Below are 17,578 nucleotides of genomic sequence, written 5' to 3'. Positions count from 1 at the left end.
TCAGCAGCCAGCACTGCCAAGGAGTGGGCTGCACTCCCCCATCCATAGTGTTAAAAATGTGTGAAATAGAATTTATACATATCATTAAGTACAAGGTGCAAAACAGTTATAATGCTGCCTTTCTCACTTTGAAAAAAAATCTGTAATCTTCTTCTGCACTTTGTGGGGACCTGCCCTGCAGCCCCTCTGAGTTTGCTTTCCCGCAAGGCACCGTGCAGCAGCAGTCTCACCCCGAGGACGAACGCGTTCCCTTGTCAGTTACATTAACTGGCGAGAGAGGGCGCCAGCGTCGCTGCGCGGGAGACTGCTGAAGCCCGCCCACGGGAGATGGGGTCTCTTCGGCTGGGACAATCGCCGCGAGCGGACGCGTCGCTCGCGGCTCCGCTCTTCGCCGGCGGGGCGAAGAAGCGACGGGGAGACAGGCTCCCGTACGCGACCCGTCCGGCCTGCGGAGTTTATATCCCTTGCCCTAGCGCGGGCGAACATTCGCTCGGAACCTTGCTGGTGAGTCGGACGACCTCGATTCATTAGCGTGCCTTGTTGCTAGCTGGCATTATTGTTGCTGTAGCAATAAATGCCTGTTTGTGTCAGCCAGTGTGCCGTACCTTTGTTCCCCCAGAGCAAGGCCCGGCGTGGTCGGCGAGCGCTCGGTAGCGTATGCGATCACGGGGTGGGGTCCGGGCGGCTTTGAACCGTGTCAGCCGCGATTGAGTGGGGAGAACGTACTTATCTCCCCAATTCAAACCCCACATCTGGCGCCCAACGTGGGGCCTGCTCTTGGAACATTGGACGACTGTCGGTTCGGTTCGAGGAACGCTCTTTGTCCGGACTTGACAAGTGCTAGGCCTAGAGTGAATTTTGATCGCTAGGACCTGCGGCATGCTTTCTTGAGTGCGAGTATTGCGCTGCAGCATGTTTGAACTTTTCGACATGCTCAGCACATTTTTTTTTCCCTGGAGTTTCTTCGTGAGAATCGGTCCGCATCGAGGGAGCGCGAGGCCTAGCGCTCGCGGAGTCGCCGGGCCCGAAGCGAGTGAGTACGGAAGCCGCGTGGGTGGTCCGAGTTTCTGTATATATTTTCTCTACTGTCTCTTTTTCGACTCTGGGAGTCGCGCGGCTCCGGGAGCCGGGTGGCCTGGGGCCACGGGTGCCGCTACGAGCTCGCTGGTATTGCAGCTCGGCACCGGGTGCTCCAACACCGTCCGATACGGTGGGCGCCGACCGCTCAGAAGCTGCTTTGTGCAGTGAGCGGGGTAGGACCACCCCACAAAGCTGACGCCTCCTCGCGGCTGCGCGCACATAACCCGTTTCGGGTCTTTGTTGTGGTCACGGTCGTTGTCAAAGCGGTAGTTAGGCCTGAGGCTTTTCAGAGCTGCCTGCACCACGTTAAAAGAGACGCGACCACCGGACCGTGTCGTTGAGAGGGGGCATACTTTGCTGCCCGCCCGTTTTTGTTTGTTTGTTTGTAACCTCGCACGAACTGAGCAGTCTCGTTCAACTCAAGAAAGGGCTTTGTTCACTCGAACTTTGCGTTTGCACAGCCGCCGACACGTTTTGCTAGCGAGTTAGGCATTGTGCCACGAGGCCCTTGCGGATGCCGTTTCCCCTCCTGTGACCTACGTTAAAGGCACGCCGAGAGCGTTTCGGCAATTTTGCAGATCCGGTGGAGCCACCCAGGCTTGCTGTCCGGTGCACATCGTCTCGCTGCCACCTGCTGCGACGGAGCGGCCTGTATCCTGTGCGCCGCATCCACCCGGGGCAGCTGTGGCGAGACCAGTCAGCAGTCACCTCCGGCTGCTGCTGCCCTGGCGACTACTGCAGGATCCTGGCCTGCAGTTTTCCCACCGGCCTTCGATTCGCGGGCCTGCGGACACAGTAGTCCGCGGGCCATACGAGTCGTCCCAGCGGAGACCCTCACGCCGCCTTCGGAATACCGTGGAAGTCTGCGTGGACGCTGTCGGCGTGACCTCCGCTGCAAGACGTGCCTCAAGGAGATGACCAGGAGACTCCTCCATAGCATGTACCTTCAGGCGCGTGGGTCTATTTAAGGTTGGGGGGATGTGGGGACCTGCCCTGCAGCCCCGAGTTTGCTTTCCCGCGAGGCACCGTGCAGCAGCAGTCTCACCCCGAGGATGAACGCGTTCCCTTGTCAGTTACATTAACTGGCAAGAGAGGGCGCCAGCGTCGCTGCGCGGGAGACTGCTGAAGCCCGCCCGCGGGAGATGGGGTCTCTTCGGCTGGGATAATCGCCGCGAGCGCGTCCGCTCTCGCTCGCGGCTCCGCTCTTCGCCGGCGGGGCGAAGAAGCGACGGGGAGACAGGCTCCCGTACTCGACCCGTCCGGCCTGCGGAGTTTATATCCCTTGCCCTAGCGCGGGCGAACATTCGCTCGGAACCTTGCTGGTGAGTCGGACGACCTCGATTCATTAGCGTGCCTTGTTGCTAGCTGGCGTTATTGTTGCTGTAGCAATAAATGCCTGTTTGTGTCAGCCAGTGTGTCGTTCCTTTGTTCCCCCAGAGCAAGGACCGGCGTGGTCGGCGAGCGCTCGGTAGCATACGCGATCACGGGGTGGGGTCCGGGCGGCTTTGAACCGTGTCAGCCGCGATTGAGTGGGGAGAACGTACTTATCTCCCCAATTCAAACCCCACAACTTGTACTTTTAAAGCACAGGAAGTAACAAAACTGTCCTTAGAGTCAATGTTTTTGTACACTTCTTCTGGCACATCTTGCTGTTGAGACACAAAGTCTCTCAACTTTCCAAGTTACCCTACAACCCCAGCAAGAGTTATAGGGCTTGAAACTGGCTCTGCAGTTGCCTCTTCTTTGTTGCACTCTTCTTCAGGATGAACACTGGAAACAATCTCCAGATCCATCTGTCTAGCACAGGTAATCAGTGCACTGTCACACTGTGCATAGTCTTCAAACGAAGTACTATTGCTATCGACCTCCAGCTGATAACAGATCTCTGCCCACATCGCGGAGTCTATCATCTCGTCGCGCTGTTCCTCAGGCTCGCATTCATTGCTCAGGGGGAAAAGGCCAGATTTCTGCCAGCAGTTCCTAATGGTAGCCGGAGTTACTGACCACCAGGAGCCTGTCACCATCTTGGCCGCCTGCGTGACGTTGATGGGGGCATTGCTGCCAGCCCTCAGATTGACCAAAATCCGCTGAACCAGCCGCCGTCGGTACTCCACCTTCAGGCTTTGAATGATGCCCAGGTCGAGCGGTTGAAGCACAGCCGTGCGGTTAGGCGGAAGGTATTCGACACGCACATTGCTGAAATGGACATCAACAAGGTGGGCTGAGCAATTGTCCACTATCAGAATAATGTTTCTCTTTGCCTTCCTCATTTCTTTGTTCAGGTCAGGAGCCATTCGCTGAATATATTCCTGGTCATCCATGCCTTCTGGTTGCTTTTATAGGTACATGGCAGTGAAGGGAGACCTTTAAAACATCGTGGTTTCGCATATTTCCCTATCACTAGTGGCTTGAGCTTGTGGGTGCCACTGGCGTTGCAGCAAGAGAGCACAGTAACTCCAACCTTTGACTGCTTCCTGCCTTTGCAAATGTCGTCCTTGAAAGCCATTGTCTTGTTTGGAAGAGTCTGATAAAACCTACCAGTCTCATCCGCGTTGTAAATGTCGTCAGGTGAATATCTGATAATGACATCGCGAAGTTTTTCATCCCTCCAGGTTCTCGCTGCCTCTTGGTCGGCATCCTTGCTTTTGCCGCAAATCGTTTTCCATGCGATCCCATGCCTATCCCGAAATCGTGTAAGCCATCCACTGCTTGCTTCGAAGCCGCAAACATCCAGAAGAAGAGCAAATTTCTTCGCTTTGCCCTGTATCATCGGGCCGGACACTGGAATGGTTTGGGATCGTAGGTCGCAAAGCTATACCACAACGGCATCATCCACTTCTTTGAAGTACCCCGTGCAGTCGTTTCCTGGTGGGAGTCATCGAAGTTTCTCCTTCAAGCTTCGATTTTTGTTTCACAATCATTGACAACATTGACGGTGCAATTCCATAGTCCTTTGCAACATCCACTTGCCTTTGACCGTTGTCCAGGCGCTGAAGGATTTCCAGCTTGTCCGAGAGAGACAACCGCTTCCGTTTCGTCACACTCATCTCGAAAGTGGGCACGCGAATTGCCGTTGTTACTTAAAACTGGAAGGCTGAACGGAGCCGATGAAGAACGCACCACGTGGGTTGTGTGCACACGCGGAACCGACGAGACTGGAAGGAAAGAGACGATGACCATGCCAGGACTAGCCGGTTGGAAAAAAAAAACACACACACATCACGTGGTTTGTGGTGTGGCAGATCACCGCTTTGCTTTGGCGGCACTGTAAGCGCCAGCGATGTTACTTTGTTCATGGCCTTTGAGATCACACGCACGCTTGTTTCGCGCGGGTGATCTCGGAGGCCATGCCTCATTGCCGTTCGTCTTCCGTGCCGCTGCTTTGCCCCAGGGGAGCTGTAGCGCCAGCGACGTTACACTGCCGCTAGAGCGGTGGTTTGATGAGGGCGGGCATCAGTTGTGCCTGCAGTGCAGGGCACAAAACTTCGTTGAACTGATCGGAAAAATAAGCCTGGGTCCTTTGAGCGAGTTCGTTAAACTGAAATATTGACTGTTCCAAAAGTCGTTTAAGTGAAACCTTTTTGCATAGAATCTATAAGAAAACTGCCGGGAATTTTTAAAAAGTTCGTTCTGAAATATTCAATAAACCGATGTTCGTACAACTGAGAGTTTACTGTACAACATTATCCTCAGTGACCGTGCGAAAGAAACGAGCTAGAACTAAGCGCCACCCAACCCCTCCAACAGGAATGTGCAGAGACTCACGGCTGCCCAGGCTAGCTGCTTCTTCAGAACCTCCCGTTCCTCGTTTAAATTGAGCGTGGCCACAAGGGTGGTCAGGGTGCCAAGCAGGCGCCGCACCACAAACTGGTCGCAGGGACCCAAGGCAGCTGGCACCTTGTTCTCCATGACATCTTGCAACATCTGGTAGATATTGTCAAAGTTGGGGAGCTCTGCACCGTCAACCTCCGTGGGTTCGGTGAAGGGCTGCCGCTGGAACGATGCCACCACCTGCACAAAGACAGCAGGCAAAGAACAAGGGATCAATGCAAGCAGGCTGACAAAGGGTGACTGCAGGCCTTCCAATGCTGACACATTACTGCCACCTCTCTGGAATGACGACTTGACTCTAATGGCACAATGGCAGCTTGCTCACAGAGCACTTCCTCAGGAATGCATAAAACGAGCATGAATAGAGAGTAAGACACATCCACAAAAAAAAATGACAGCTCATTGAGCCTAAGTCACATTGCAGAAACACAACAGTGACATCAACCAAACACTTTCGCCAGCGAGCCATTAACAAGTTGCCGAACCAACTCATTCCCAAACATGTCACACTGCACAAGCAGCAGAGAAACAAGACAGATTGCTGTAGCATTGCCTCAGTACGACAACTTTTGGGAACCAGTACTAGGAACAAACACCGTTCGTGGACACTGTTTGGCCTGCTCTCCAGTTGGGCAAATTTTCTGGCTACAACACACCAGCCAAAGCACGCACTTTGCAGTGACTGACCGCTTTTGTGCCTTTCCCAATTGCAAACATTGTTCGCAAAACATTTCCTTTAGCCGCATTGTTGTCTGCCGCAATGCAGCATCTTGCAGGCATGCAAATGCCAGTGGGCAGACTACTGTTGTCGACACAGTCAGATGGCTGGCTGCCGTGCCTCGATCCAGCCGACACCTCCGCTGGAGCCACTATGGAGGAGCGCCATCCGGTCTGCATCCCATTCTTGAGTGCTAATTACCACGCAACGAAGGGGGTACAATCAGCATGAGCTTAAGGAAAGATCATTAGAAGAGAGAACTACAAAGTGGGATCAGGTTTCACAGGTGAGCACAAGTTATTTGCCCAAGCGTATTGAAAACCAAGATTAACAAATCAGTAGTGTCACACTGTTTCTCCGAGATTCTTTGAAGGGGCATGTTCCATGTAGGCATTTTAGTGTGTACTACACTCGCTTCGGAAGTGAGATGGTGTAAGGTGTAGGCGCATTTCCTGCCACACGTATACATCGTTCGAGCCAGAATCGGCGACGCAGAACAGCAGCATAACTACTGTGGCAGTAGCCGCACACGACAGTTATTAGTCCTACATCTTCACTGCAGAACGCATAAAGCACTAGACAGCACAAGGTGCTTCCTGCCCTCACAGCTGTGCTTGGAAAGAGGTGACGGAGGAGCGCCGCCCAAATCTTTTCCGGTGTGACAAGGAGTTCGCCAACAGTTGTCACAGAAGTTTCAGATACCGTAATCCCTCGTTATAACGAAATCGCACTACTCGAAATTTCTTCCAGTCCCAACCCAAACGCATGCATTTCAAGCCGCATTACTCGAAGCGCACGAAGTGCTTGAGCCACTTAGAGCGAAGTGGCAAGTGTAGGCATCGGCGCCGCGGCGACCCTTTTTCGCATGTAGTGTCAAATTAATACCGGCGACGAATTAGACTCGTGCAGGTACAGAACAGGCCACAAAAGTACCAAACCTACAATCGATGACCTGCCTAGTAACCAGTACCAAGCGAGTGCAGAGTGCGGGCCCCATCTGTTTACAGCAGATGCGAACGGAAGGCGCGCCCGAATCAGTCGCAACCGCATCGCTGTGGTCCCTGCGATAGAATCCAAACGAAAATAAAAATTTGGGGATGCTTTGCGATGCCAGAAAACCGCAATCTCTTGGATGCTGAAAAGTACCCAAAAGACCACGGGCAGACTTGTGCAGTAGCATTCCATGGGGTGCCCTCTAAGCAAAATTTTACCACTCTAACGAACATTTCTGGTGCTGAAACGTGCCAAAGAGCACAAAAGTGTCCCTCCCATTAAAGGCACATTCACGCTTGAGAGTCGCATGCGACGACGTGAAACGTGCCAAAGAGCACAAAAGTGTCCCTCCCATTAAAGGCACATTCACGCTTGAGAGTCGCATGCGACGTGAGCTTTCGGCAACAAACTGAGCTGCTTTCTGCCTGCCGTGGTTGTCGCTAAGCCTAACCATTTCACATGGCGGGTCAACACAACCACGGCGCTCCCCGGCGATTTTCTCGAGCCGGTCATGCTCAATTCGTGCGATCCGACCAGACAAACAGTGTAAATGCGTGGTACGGTCATTGAATTTTGTTCCTAGACATCCGTCAACGGCGCGAACACTGACACTCGAACCCTAGAACAAGGCACAGTGTCGTCGACAACGGTGCGCCGCAAAACTCTCGCCGAAAAACTCAAGTGCAAACTTCACAGCTGTACACATCGGGAAAAATACTGCCCAGTAATCATGCGAAGCCCCTATTGCAAAACCATTCCAGCTTTCACGATTGCGCTGCGTACCTACAATGAGCAGCTAATCGTTTTTTGAGCACAACAAACACGACTCAAGCCATGGCATTTCTGTGACCCCCTCCATGAAAGCGGCCTCTGCCTTCGAAGTACCCCGAAATACCCCCATAAAAGCGGGCACTGCCTTCGCGATTCGAAATACGCTGAAGGTTGAATGCATGGGCGGTGACCGCAGCCTCGTGCAATGCTTGGTCAGATTAGAACAGGGCCGAGTTGCACGTGCCCAGTAACTGAACATGAAACAGCCAAAGCTCACTGGCTTTTTTGCACCTGTGTAAAATTTTGCTTCATCATCATCAATTATTGATCCCTTAAGGACCCTTCACAGGGTATTACATAGGGGGGGGACGTACGTAGGACAATACAAGAACAAAGTCAGAGGTTGAGAAAAAAAGAACAAATATAGTAAAAACATATATATAAACATACAATGAAGGCAATTAGGACAACGAATACAATCAGTGAGATCAAATGAGAACACAACTAAAACAGTTACAAAAACAATCAATCGATCACAGAACGGGATTTACAAACGAGTGGCTCAAGCACATCAAACTGTGGGCGAGAAAAGAAATATAGACAAATTTAATGTTCAAAGAAAGACAGTAACCGGTCTTTAAATTTGACAGGGTAACTTTCCATGACAGTAGAATCTGGCAATTCATTCCCTTCCTGTATTGCGATTGGAAGAAATGACTTATTAAAAGCAGATTTTGATCCATGAAGGCGCTGTATACTTAAGGGGGGGAGGCTACTCTTAAAGAAAAAAATTTTGTTTCTGCACCAAATTTAATCAAATTGCACACCCATGACTAGTTTTTCATGCTGATTCCGAAAATGTCATTGGTTTCATGACAGGATCATTAGTTATTGAGATACACTTAATTACACCCTTCTCACTAATAAGCACAATTAAGAGAAAAAACACATTAAAAAGTTTATAAATTGCACTTGGTTGGGTTCTAGAAACAGAAATGAATACAATGTTGGAAACAGTTTTTTAATTTTACTATCATAAGTAGTTTTTAAAGACACTGAAACTCAAGGTACAAATAGTGCCTAACTTGCAATCAAAAACTAGAGCAAATTAAAAATTTCTGAACCTTAATTACAAATTCTACTCCCAACATTGTGTAGACTACACATATGGCTACTTGCTAAAAAAAGAATTATGGTTCTATCTGCCATAGCTGCTGAGATATGCTAGTTTGGGACATGCTACGAGTCCAAAATTTCCATCTTGAGAAAAACAGCAAAAACAAACGAAGTGGTGTTTATGGCAAAGTACTTCAAATTTATTTATATACTGGCATCAGCAGACACTTAATAACCTCCTGGAAGGTAGTCTGTCTGACCAGAGTTATTAAAATGGCGCTTTTTGAGTGAGCGCTGAAGATTTTCTCGTTCACCGAGCGCAAGCTGACGATAGGTGTCGCCGGGTGGGGCAGTTGCGACGTCTCCCATTGCACCGAAGAATGCTGCCTTTCGCTCTGTTGCTGCCGCTGATGCCATCTCCTGAAGTTTCTCCTGGGCTTTTTTGTCCCTTTCTTCTATCTCGGAAGGTTGCATCATTCGGGTATCGCGACGAACACTGCCGCTGCCCGATGAGGCTTCCGCGACCGGCGGCGCCGTTAGGCCTAGCTCGGTCGGCACCTCCCGATCCGCTGGCGGAGGCGTACCCACGGTGCCTGTGGTGTCCACGGTGCTCGAGGTGACCGTGGCGCTCTTCTTGAGGTTGTTAATGAGCGATTTTTTCCTCTTTTTTTCCATATCTGTGCGTCGTGCTGAACTTTGGCGCCGGCGTTGACATCGTTGCGAGATGCACCAGCGAACACACCTTGACAAAATGGCTACCGCTTGGGCTCAACAGACGCTTCCAGCAGACGACATGAGGCCCTTCAGCCAATCAGATAGCAGCTTTCAGTCACGTGCACCGACTAGCGAATAGCATCGCGCGTTGAGACTGCTTTTTGGCAGCATTTTCTCCTTCATCCAATAAGCATAAAGGAGCAGGAACTGCACGAAATTTAAAACGAAAAGCAGCTCTTCCAAACGAGACCAAGATGGCCGCGATCGCTGCAGTGAAACGATAATAGCATGTCTCGGAAAAAGCCCCGGTATTGCGCGAAAATTTGCCAAGAGCGAGCTCGGATCGAAGTTTTATACTCCTTTTACAGCTCACATATTGGCTCTAGAGATTAGAAAATTCACAGGGTGGTAGAGAAACTGCTGCAGATTTCGAAAATTACATTTTTGAAAAATCGATTTTTTCGCAATTTTTTCGCCTCTAAGAGCCGTCTCCCCCCTTAAGCTATTGAATAAGCGTCGAGATGAACGTGCTGGTGGATGAAGAAAAGTTTGGCGCAGATGCGTGAAATGATAGAATATCTTGTGAAAGAAGCATAGTCGTGATATCTTGCGGCGAAAGACTAATGAGGGGAGAGCCAGTGATGATTTTATACTGCTGATACTGATTTTGTAGTCGTAGTTCGCTGAATACATTTTATTTTGGCTTCCTCGCAGTTGCGGCACAATTAAAGCTCGACTGCTTTAGTTTTTCTCGGGTGGTCGCTTATATCGAATTACTGCTCATAACGAATTTTTTACTGTCCCGCTGACTTCGTTATAACGAAGGATTACTACGTTGCTGGATTGAAAGGGACTTGCTTCCAATGAGCTTGTTTTGCTGTGGTATGATGGGGTCACCAACATTACAGAAATTTCACATTGGCGAACGGAGTTTGCAGACTGTTCCCGAGGAGAACAGAATGGTAAATTACAGATGTAAAATGTGAGAGTCCACCAAGTACAACAGGATCCTCGCACACCAATGTTGTCACGTCAATTTCCCTCTGTGGAGAGTACACTTAATTTGCTGCCCTTTTTAGCCATGTGGTCTAGCTAGCCCTGGGAATGTGTGGATTCATGAGGGACGAGTGCTGTTGCCATTCACTTCTTTACCCTGATGGGAGAGAGAGACACCTGAGCATTTTTTCAAACACCAAGAATTCAAAACAAATCTAGTCTTCACTTGGATTTTAGCATGGCCTTGGTTTCGGACTACAGCAGGTGGCCCTGGATGCCGCAACCGATGTACTCCTCACACTACTGATGCCTTTACAATACACAATGGATGTGGTAGAAGGATGCAGCCTGCTGTTGCCTTCTCACCTGCACGAGCGCCTGTGAGCGGTCAACGCGACGCCGCTCCACGTCCAGCGCCCTCCGTAGGATGCGGAGAGCTTGCGCTGTGCGTCTGCCAGTTGCGCCATCCACCACGATGCGATCTTTCTTGCACCGGTGCTCCATCAGGAAATAGCTGCAAGAATTAGAGCGAAATTTCATATTTATTTCCTTTTAATAAAAATCCTTTGACAACATGTCATCAATAATTTTGGTGGCTTCATATCTGGTGCCACTGATTTCCTCTCATCAGACCTACCACACCTGCACTCCTTGTGGCTCAAGCAACCGACATGGGTGGTTTCTACATTCTGAAGGGAAGGTTGCTAGTCTGACATCACCAGGAGGAACTGTTGGCGGCATGACTCTGCTGGAGAGAGTTTTAGCTTCTTGTAAATTTTGCTTCATTTTCTCAATATGTACTGCTTCAAACCTGTAAACAATACACTGCTTGAAACCTGTGAAACAGTATCTCTAGCATGTTGCACTAATTTGTGGATGCAGCATCGGTGACCAAACAAAAAAATGACGTGTAGCAACTAATAAGAGTTTTTGTCAACTGAAAAAGCTGGGAACACACAAATAGTAGAGCACACCACACACAGGGAAAAATTAACACTATTCAAAGGATGTTTGTGCATATACACTTCTAATAACGCCAGGGGCTTTTGATAATTTCTTACTGGTCACTAAAATTCTGCATTACATCAGAGCAGACCTTTGTGCACCGCCTAGAAAATCATACCGGGGCACCACATGGACTGGAGGGCAGAATCTTCAACCAAAAGAGACTGTGGCCATCCACTACAAGTTGCCTCAGAGGTCACCAACCGCTTGTCCTGTAGAACACACACAAAGGCACTAGGCAAATTCAGGACATGAGCGTGAATTTCACCTTTTCTGAACAAAAAGAAATTTCTACGCTGTAGTGCCCACTTGTACTTCACTTTGCTATCTACTTTATTAAACTATTGTTTCCTCTATTAAACACTAAGTGTGCAAGAATTTTTTCAGAATAAGCTCGACATAATATGTGCAGCAATGTGTTGTAGAGCGACATGCCTGTATCCACTGCTGGCACCAGCACCGCAGTACAGTACAATTTCATAATTTTGGTTAGGGCCCTAAAATTGTACCGTGGTTTCACTTGATTCAAACTTTTTGTTTGGCTCCAACTCTGTCGATGCGGAAAAGAGCAGCGGCCAAGGTCAAATTTGTCAGATTCGCAGCACAGCGTCAGCAGAAATCTCAGCAGCTTTACCTCGACACAGCAGGCAATCGTTTGAATATCCTTCCTCAAGCCTCAATTATGCGGCACATTGTTGCCCCCCACTCAAGCTCAGACGTGTGCAACGGCTCGTGCGATGACAATAAAGGGTCACTGTAGCCATACAGTTTCATTTTCTGCACTTTGCAAACAGCCCATGGCGACAGCGGATGTCAGCAGCACATCAGTCGGCAAAGTCCAGCTCCACAGCGCTCAGGATGGCAAATGGTGCCTAGTTGGTCTTTTCTCATTTTTTTTTTTGTCTAGAAAGCATCTCGCACGCCAACTTTGAGTTCCCCCTCACTTCTGTCAGCGTGGATCTTCCTGTACACTGAAAATGCACGCCTATGACGATCCGTCTGTGCAGTGAAGCCTCCTCACATGAATACTGACACTTGTGAAAGGCTGTACCACTACCGTAGCACACCATCAGAGAGGCCGCGGAAGCTCTTACAATTTTGGAGCAGTTCTGCTTTGACACTTATGACAATGTGCGCGCAATAAAGCATTGATGGAGCGGTGGAAAATAGTTGCTGTCATGCAGTTATCACTCAGAAACAGACGACCACTGCATTTTTATTACCAATTTGATTGACTATGTGGCGAGACGATTTTATGCATTTTTCAAAGACCATTTGAAAGTTGCACTTCGGATAATTCGGGCATTTTCTTCAGTTCCTTAAAGTTCCAATTAGTGCGAGTTTACTTTAATAGAAAACAAGTATATTATTGATAACACTTTTTAAAATCCCACCTCCATTTGAAGACTGGTGGTTGAATAAACAAATCATTGCATTTCACCAATACTTGATGTAGTACTGATGCTTATAGCTATGTCTGCACATAGAGGTTCCAAAATGTTATGCATAGACATAAATCACATTTGGCCTTGGATGGCCTTGGAAAGGTGCACTTCTGAAAATACAAGCTTCCGATGATTTAAACAAAACTCGCTGGTCCCTTCAAGTCTAAAATATTGACTGTATAATATAGTATATGCAAAGAGTAATATTATCACACAAGAAAAAACTTGCAGTGACTTTTGTGAGGCTCATTTAAGTAACTAATATACATATTACCCTTTCAGTTCGCAGTCACATTTATCAGCACTGATGTGCGTAAAAGATCAGTGGGAGACAGCTACAGAACACGCATGCAAAAAGCAGATGTACAGTACTCACGGATTGAAATAGGACATTCGGAGCGCTAGCCTTGCAGTGCCACGCAGGCATGTGGTAAACCACAGGCCGGCTCATTGGCTACTGGAAGGAACAATTCTGCTTTGTAGATGTTCTCCCTCTCGCGCCATACCACAATGCACCACCTTGGTTCTATGAGCATCTACAGGCGGCGCTCCATGAAGCGACAGCCACGCGCTCCGAATGTCCTATTTCAATCCGTGAGTACTGTACATCACTAGGTCATAGCAATTAGAAGTCCTGTGTCACTTCCTGCAGCTGGTTACAACTGTTTTTTCCCATTTTTGTATGAGAAACGTCATTATTGCAAATCATCTCGGACATACTCATTCTTGTTTTGGGCATGCCTTTTTCACGAACTGTAAGCTTGAAGAAAAAGTTTTTCATGTCTCACTTAATTTTTGTTCATCTTCGCTTTTAACTTACTTGATGGCAGTCGCTGATCGCGTCGGTACTGCCCGGGCCAGCTTCTCCAAGTCACTGCTTCCATGCTCCTTCAATGCATCCAGCAGCTGCTTGCGTTCCCTGCAGAGACAGAAGCACAGCACTATGACGTGTACTCCTTCCGCACCCAGTAGCTTATTTGCAAGGCAGGCTTACAAGTAGACTTCAAGTGAAGAAATCTCTGAACATCTTTAGCTGAGCTGGAATCAGATACAGCAGTAACAACATACAGCAGAACCCTGCTGTTATGTTCCTGGGTGCAGTTTTACCAGCTGCTATGTCTTCATGAGCCAGTCCCACCTAACCTCCAATACAATAAAAACCCATGCAATACAGATTCCTCGGTTATGTCGCAACTGTGGCAGCATTCCCACATGCTACGTCGCAACAGTGCTTTACCCAGCACCAGCATTCCGACATACAACGTTCAGCGAGCGTGGAACAGCGGTGGCAGACTGCCTAAAGAGGAAAAGACTCCATCTGCTTACCTGGTTTGATTACATGGTAAAAAGCAAGTGCCTTGATGTGTTGTGAACTTTGGTTTTGTTTTTCCCGTGTATCAGCGATAGCGTGCTATCACGTTATGCAAAAAATTTCCATGTTTCTCAAGCATGCATGGATGCACATTGTGCATCTTTCACCTACATGTCTAATAAACTTCAGTTGACGTTTAGCTTGCGTTTTTTAGCGCTAGTAATCATGTTTCAGACAGTGCAGCAAAGGCATCAACTAGACTGTCTTTCTTCTTTAATAATGAATCCATCGACACATGGCCGCCACCGTGTTCGGTGGCTACCGCCATGCTGCACCCACGCCAATGCCGTCGAGCACACTTACAGGCAGCATGAATCTGGTTGCAGCTGCTGGTGGTGTTCCATCACCGGTTCAGCACGAACAAAAAAAGGCATGAAAACGAAGCTGTACGACAGCTAATGCAGTGCGGGCAGTGCTGTTGGCTACAAGGCATGTTTCTGTAATCCATGTTTGCCTTGTTGCCTGCGGCTTAACACAATTTATAGGTTCCAACAGATGAAGATTCTGCAGGATTAAAGCGGCTGCCATGAAAATTGAGCAGAAGTGCTTATGCATGCCCAAACTTCCTGCTCTGCACTGCTTCCCTCTTTGCTACTACCTGCCTTCCACAAAAGCTGCTCGGGAGGACAGAGCCATCGCAGGGCATCTAGGACATTCAGTGCATGTAAACGACTGAGAACTGGAGAGCCTTGAAAATTCTAGTGAAGCATTGCTGCCTTTACTAGAAGTTGAAAATATTACAATAGCCCCCCCCCCCCCCTCCCCCCCGAAAAAGGCCAGACACTGATGGCACAATTTTTCTTATGCACGCTTCCCGGCTGGTAATTTTTTTTTTTTTCAGAGGTCCTGTGAAACTCAGAACAGCAGAGTCCTGCACATAATTCTTAGCTGTAGAGTTTTTACACAAAAGTGATATCCAACTCTGGACAAGCTGACAGGGGTTGTTTCATAGCTAGTCAACAGGCTGTAGTCCAAGCTCAAAGCAAAATTGCCAGTTAATACAAAGCCAACCCACCACATGGCCTCAGTACCTGTGGACTGGCTTGAATGCTGTTGTATGCCAATTTGCAATCTTGTGCCCCATTGTTATTAAGCCCAAACACGCATTACCTGGACTTCCTTCCATCACAATGAATCTGATCTCATAGAAAGTTTTCAGCATAGTAAACAAAATAAAGATATGAAATGAGCATTAAAGACCAATTTTGTCATCACAAAAGCGCAGATGTACAACAAATCCATAACAGAATCCAACATGTTGAAACAGATTTAGTAAGTTTCAGATGCCAGAAGAAAGAATCATATTCCAGCCATGAAAATTCTGGTGAGTAAAATGTGGTGCCAGCTTTTGCAACTATTTCAACACTAGTGCCATCACCCATGCAATAATCAGAGGTTCTGAACAGCAAGGACATTGTCAATGGATATAGTCAATGGATACTTATGAACTCCCTCCAATGAAGCCTATCCAGGTGATGAATGGAATTTACATCTGGTCTGACGGCTGCCCAGGAAGAAGCAACAAGGCACACAACACCCTTGCAACATACGGTAAGTGCATCGCACACCAAAGGAAAACCGCCTTCAACGAGGAACGACAAAAACATTTTTTTTCATCGCCTGGACATGTTGCTGTTTTCCGAAAAAAAATGCATAGGCAATCATACAAAGTGATGCGACAAATGTGCATTAAAGTATTCGTCGCACATTTAGATTTTACACCAATTCCCCTCTCATTCAATTTTTTTTTTTGGGGGGGGGGGGGGGCAAGGAAATGGTGCAGTATCTGACTCACATATCGGGGGACACCTGAACCGTGCCGTAAGGGAAGGGATAAAGGAGGAAAGTGAAAGAAGAAAGGAACAGGTGCCATAGTGGAGCGCTCCGGAATAATTTCAATTACCTGGGCATCTCTAACATGCACTGACATTGCGCAGCACACGGGCGCCTTAGCGTTTTGCCTCCATCGAAATGCAGCCGCCGCAGTCGGGTTCGAACCCAGGAACTCCGGATCAGTAGCCGAGCGCCCTAACCACTGAGCCACCGCGGCGGGCACTGCAGCTTTCCATTTGATTCTGCTGCAGGCTTCTCGTGGATATCAGCTTCTGGAGGGTGGCTTGGTGATGCGTAGATGCCGTAGGTAGGAGGTGCATTTTTTATTTATTTACAATCCGCTTAACGGGGGACACCCTCTTAGAACTTTTTTCTTTATATATGGGTGGATTTGGTTGAAACTTGCATCATTTGCATATTTTTGCATGCTGATTTCAAATATCTGATTAGTTTTCTTGTAGATGAAATAGTTTTCAATATTTCACCTAATTCATGTTGTTCGTTTGGAGGTGAGCTAATTACTAAACACTCTATGGCATGATGAGAATAAACCAGCCAGAGTGATCTAGAAGGATCACAGAGTGCAACAAGACAAGAATTAATGTGCTAGAAGAATTTCAACCAAAGTTGCACATAGTCAAACTTTTGTGACAAAAAGCCCAAGTTGGCACCCAAGATTGATAATTAATTTTTGCTGTGTAATAACTGAACATATTTTAGTCTTAATGCACTATCCAAGAGTTTTTCTTTCTAACAGAACAAGAATGAGAGCTATAGCACAAATAGTTTAAGAGATATCGCTCCTCTAAAATTGTAGAACCCTGAAAATTGCAGTTTTTAGAAAACGAGAAAAAACATCTTCGCTTCTTCGCAGTATCTACATGTAAATTATGTCAATGATTGATATGTCAACATGATCAGAAACTAGTGGAAAGTGAGCTAAAGCAAAAATTAATGGCTTATGCCAATTTCAGCGTAAGTTATGCAATAGGAAACTTTTGAAAGGAAAGGTCCATTTGGGTACCCAAGACAGATAACCTTCTCAGTAAATTTTTTCTTGTGGTCATTGCAATTACCTTGGTGTCATGTGACTCACAAGGTTCCCTTTATAGCAAAAAAAAAAAAAAATTATAGCAATAGCAAGAACAGGACCGGAGATATTAATCTTTCAAAAATGCAACACCACCAAAAGTGGGGGATTGTGAGAAGCACTCAAGCCTCACAGCATATTTAATTAGGAAAGAAAACCCCAAAGACCTTCGCATGCTTTCAAAATGCACCAGGAGCATAGTCAGGGTGCATGCTGTCGCGGTGCTTCTTTTTTTCCACTTTAGCAAAGCCAAGCGAAGCCGCCCGCTTCTTCGCAGAACGCGTGTTACGGCGCAAGTCCTTTTCTTCAGCTCTCCTGGAGATAGTTGCTGGCACGTTCGCGTTGCATTCTTGCAGAATTGCTGTTGCTGTATGCTTGCAGCCGGCATTGAAGTGCAGCACAGCTTCTGCTGTGGCTGCTTCCACAGCAAACAGTGACGAATGCCGCTCTTTGTGGATCAAGGTCCAGATGATCGAGTGGAAGCTCTTGTTTGAATTCTGGGTCTTCCCCCGAATGCACTTCTGCAGCAGGCTCTTCTATGATAAGCGACTGTACACGAGCAAAAGAGCTTCAGCCACATCGCTTGGCAGACTGTACTTAAGCTTCGGTTCGGG

General features: G+C 47.9%; 1 protein-coding gene across 1 annotated transcript in view; it reads right to left on the bottom strand.

The window, feature by feature from the left end:
• The window catches only part of LOC144115799 (uncharacterized), a 36,556-nt gene that overhangs the window by 7,017 nt on the left and 11,961 nt on the right, over nt 1-17,578 (bottom strand). Inside the window, exons 4-6 of the mRNA XM_077650291.1 lie at nt 13,490-13,588; nt 10,586-10,733; nt 4,846-5,091 (exon numbers count right to left, since the gene is read on the bottom strand). Coding sequence (XP_077506417.1) covers nt 4,846-5,091; nt 10,586-10,733; nt 13,490-13,588 — 493 coding nt within the window. The remainder of the gene's footprint in view (nt 1-4,845; nt 5,092-10,585; nt 10,734-13,489; nt 13,589-17,578) is intronic.

The sequence above is a fragment of the Amblyomma americanum genome, chromosome 1, assembly GCF_052857255.1.
Source record: "Amblyomma americanum isolate KBUSLIRL-KWMA chromosome 1, ASM5285725v1, whole genome shotgun sequence".
NCBI classification, from domain to species: domain Eukaryota; kingdom Metazoa; phylum Arthropoda; class Arachnida; order Ixodida; family Ixodidae; genus Amblyomma; species Amblyomma americanum.
Note: the sequence above shows the minus strand (reverse complement) of the source record. Positions and strands in the feature narration are given on the sequence as shown.